The sequence below is a fragment of the Seriola lalandi genome, unplaced genomic scaffold (assembly GCF_002814215.2).
Source record: "Seriola lalandi dorsalis isolate HSWRI2012SDOR001 ecotype SW California unplaced genomic scaffold, Sedor1 jcf7180001976598, whole genome shotgun sequence".
Taxonomy (NCBI): Eukaryota; Metazoa; Chordata; class Actinopteri; order Carangiformes; family Carangidae; genus Seriola; species Seriola lalandi.
In genome coordinates this window covers 1-1163 of record NW_019447264.1, presented here as the reverse complement: position 1 = coordinate 1163, position 1163 = coordinate 1, and the positions used below count along the sequence as shown (strand labels likewise).

At 49.4% G+C, this 1163-nt stretch overlaps 1 protein-coding gene across 1 annotated transcript; it reads right to left on the bottom strand.

The window, feature by feature from the left end:
* Window positions 1-6: 6 nt before the first annotated feature.
* On the bottom strand, window positions 7-1139 carry LOC111656607 (platelet-derived growth factor receptor beta-like; the record flags this gene model as incomplete). The annotated part of the gene is made up of 6 exons (XM_023408390.2): window positions 1007-1139; window positions 788-862; window positions 505-688; window positions 299-414; window positions 105-216; window positions 7-35 (listed from the first exon to the last, which is right to left on the bottom strand). Coding segments are annotated over exons 1-6 (622 nt in total), but the record flags the coding sequence as incomplete, so codon positions are not given.
* Between the last annotated feature and the right edge of the window lie 24 nt (window positions 1140-1163).

Below are 1163 nucleotides of genomic sequence, written 5' to 3'. Positions count from 1 at the left end.
ATAGGCTCCTCCAGGCGCCCGTGACATTACTACACCTGCAGGTGACACGGTTACTATGGCAACATGTGTGAGCGTGAATCTGCGTTTATCTGTGTATTTCTTACCTGTGTGAGCTGTGACAGGTGTACCAGGTGACAGAAGGAGGTGGAGCTCCCTCGCTGACACAAAGCACTGCCTTACTGCCAACCTCTGACAGAGACGTGATCCTGGGGGGTGCTAAACACACACACACACACATACACAGGTAAATATACACACACACACACACACACACACACACACAGTGTCTCTCTCTGACCTTTGACCTCCAGTTTGAAAACAATCTCGTCGACGTCGTCGTCATTGGAAACGGTTGCTGTGTAATTTCCTGTCTGATCCATCTGGACTCGAACCAGTGTCAGTGTGCTCACATACCTGCACATCAATCAATCAATCAATCGATCAATCAATCAAACCAAACTGTTCTCGTCCTGTGTCGTATCTCTACCTTGACCTCTGACCTACCTGCTGCCCATCAGGTGTGTGGTGGTGACGGAGGTGGTTTCCGTGACAACAGTCTGGTTGTCTTTGGTCCAGAGGACAGTGGGGGCAGGGTGGGCGTCGACCTCCACACTGAACTCCACCGTGTGGTGGAGGAGAGACGATACATTGGTCTCACCTGAGGGCCACAGGTAGACATACCCTCGATCTGCAGAGAGAGACTTTACCTGAGAATTTACCTGTGTGTATCCACCTGTATGTATGTTTTAGTGTGTGTGTGTGTGTGTAGGTGTGTGTGTGTACTGACCCAGTACTGTCACTGTGATGTTTTTCATCACAGTCCGTCCCTGCATGGTCTCCTGCACCACACACGTATATACACCTACAAGAAGCACACGACACACACACAACCTCATCCCATCACCGTGGTTACCCAAAAACATCCAAACCCCGAATAACATTACTATAGCAACTGACAACTGTTACTACGTTTTCTTTTTACTGAGGACTTCATCCTGTCACCTACCAGAATCTGCCACTGTTGCCGTGGAGATGTTAACGAAGGAGCGGATCCGATTGGGCAGAAAGTCTGTCAGCGGCTCGACTTCCTGAACCAATACAAAGACACACATTCAGACAGACAGACAGACAGACAGACAGACAGACAGACAGACAGACAGACA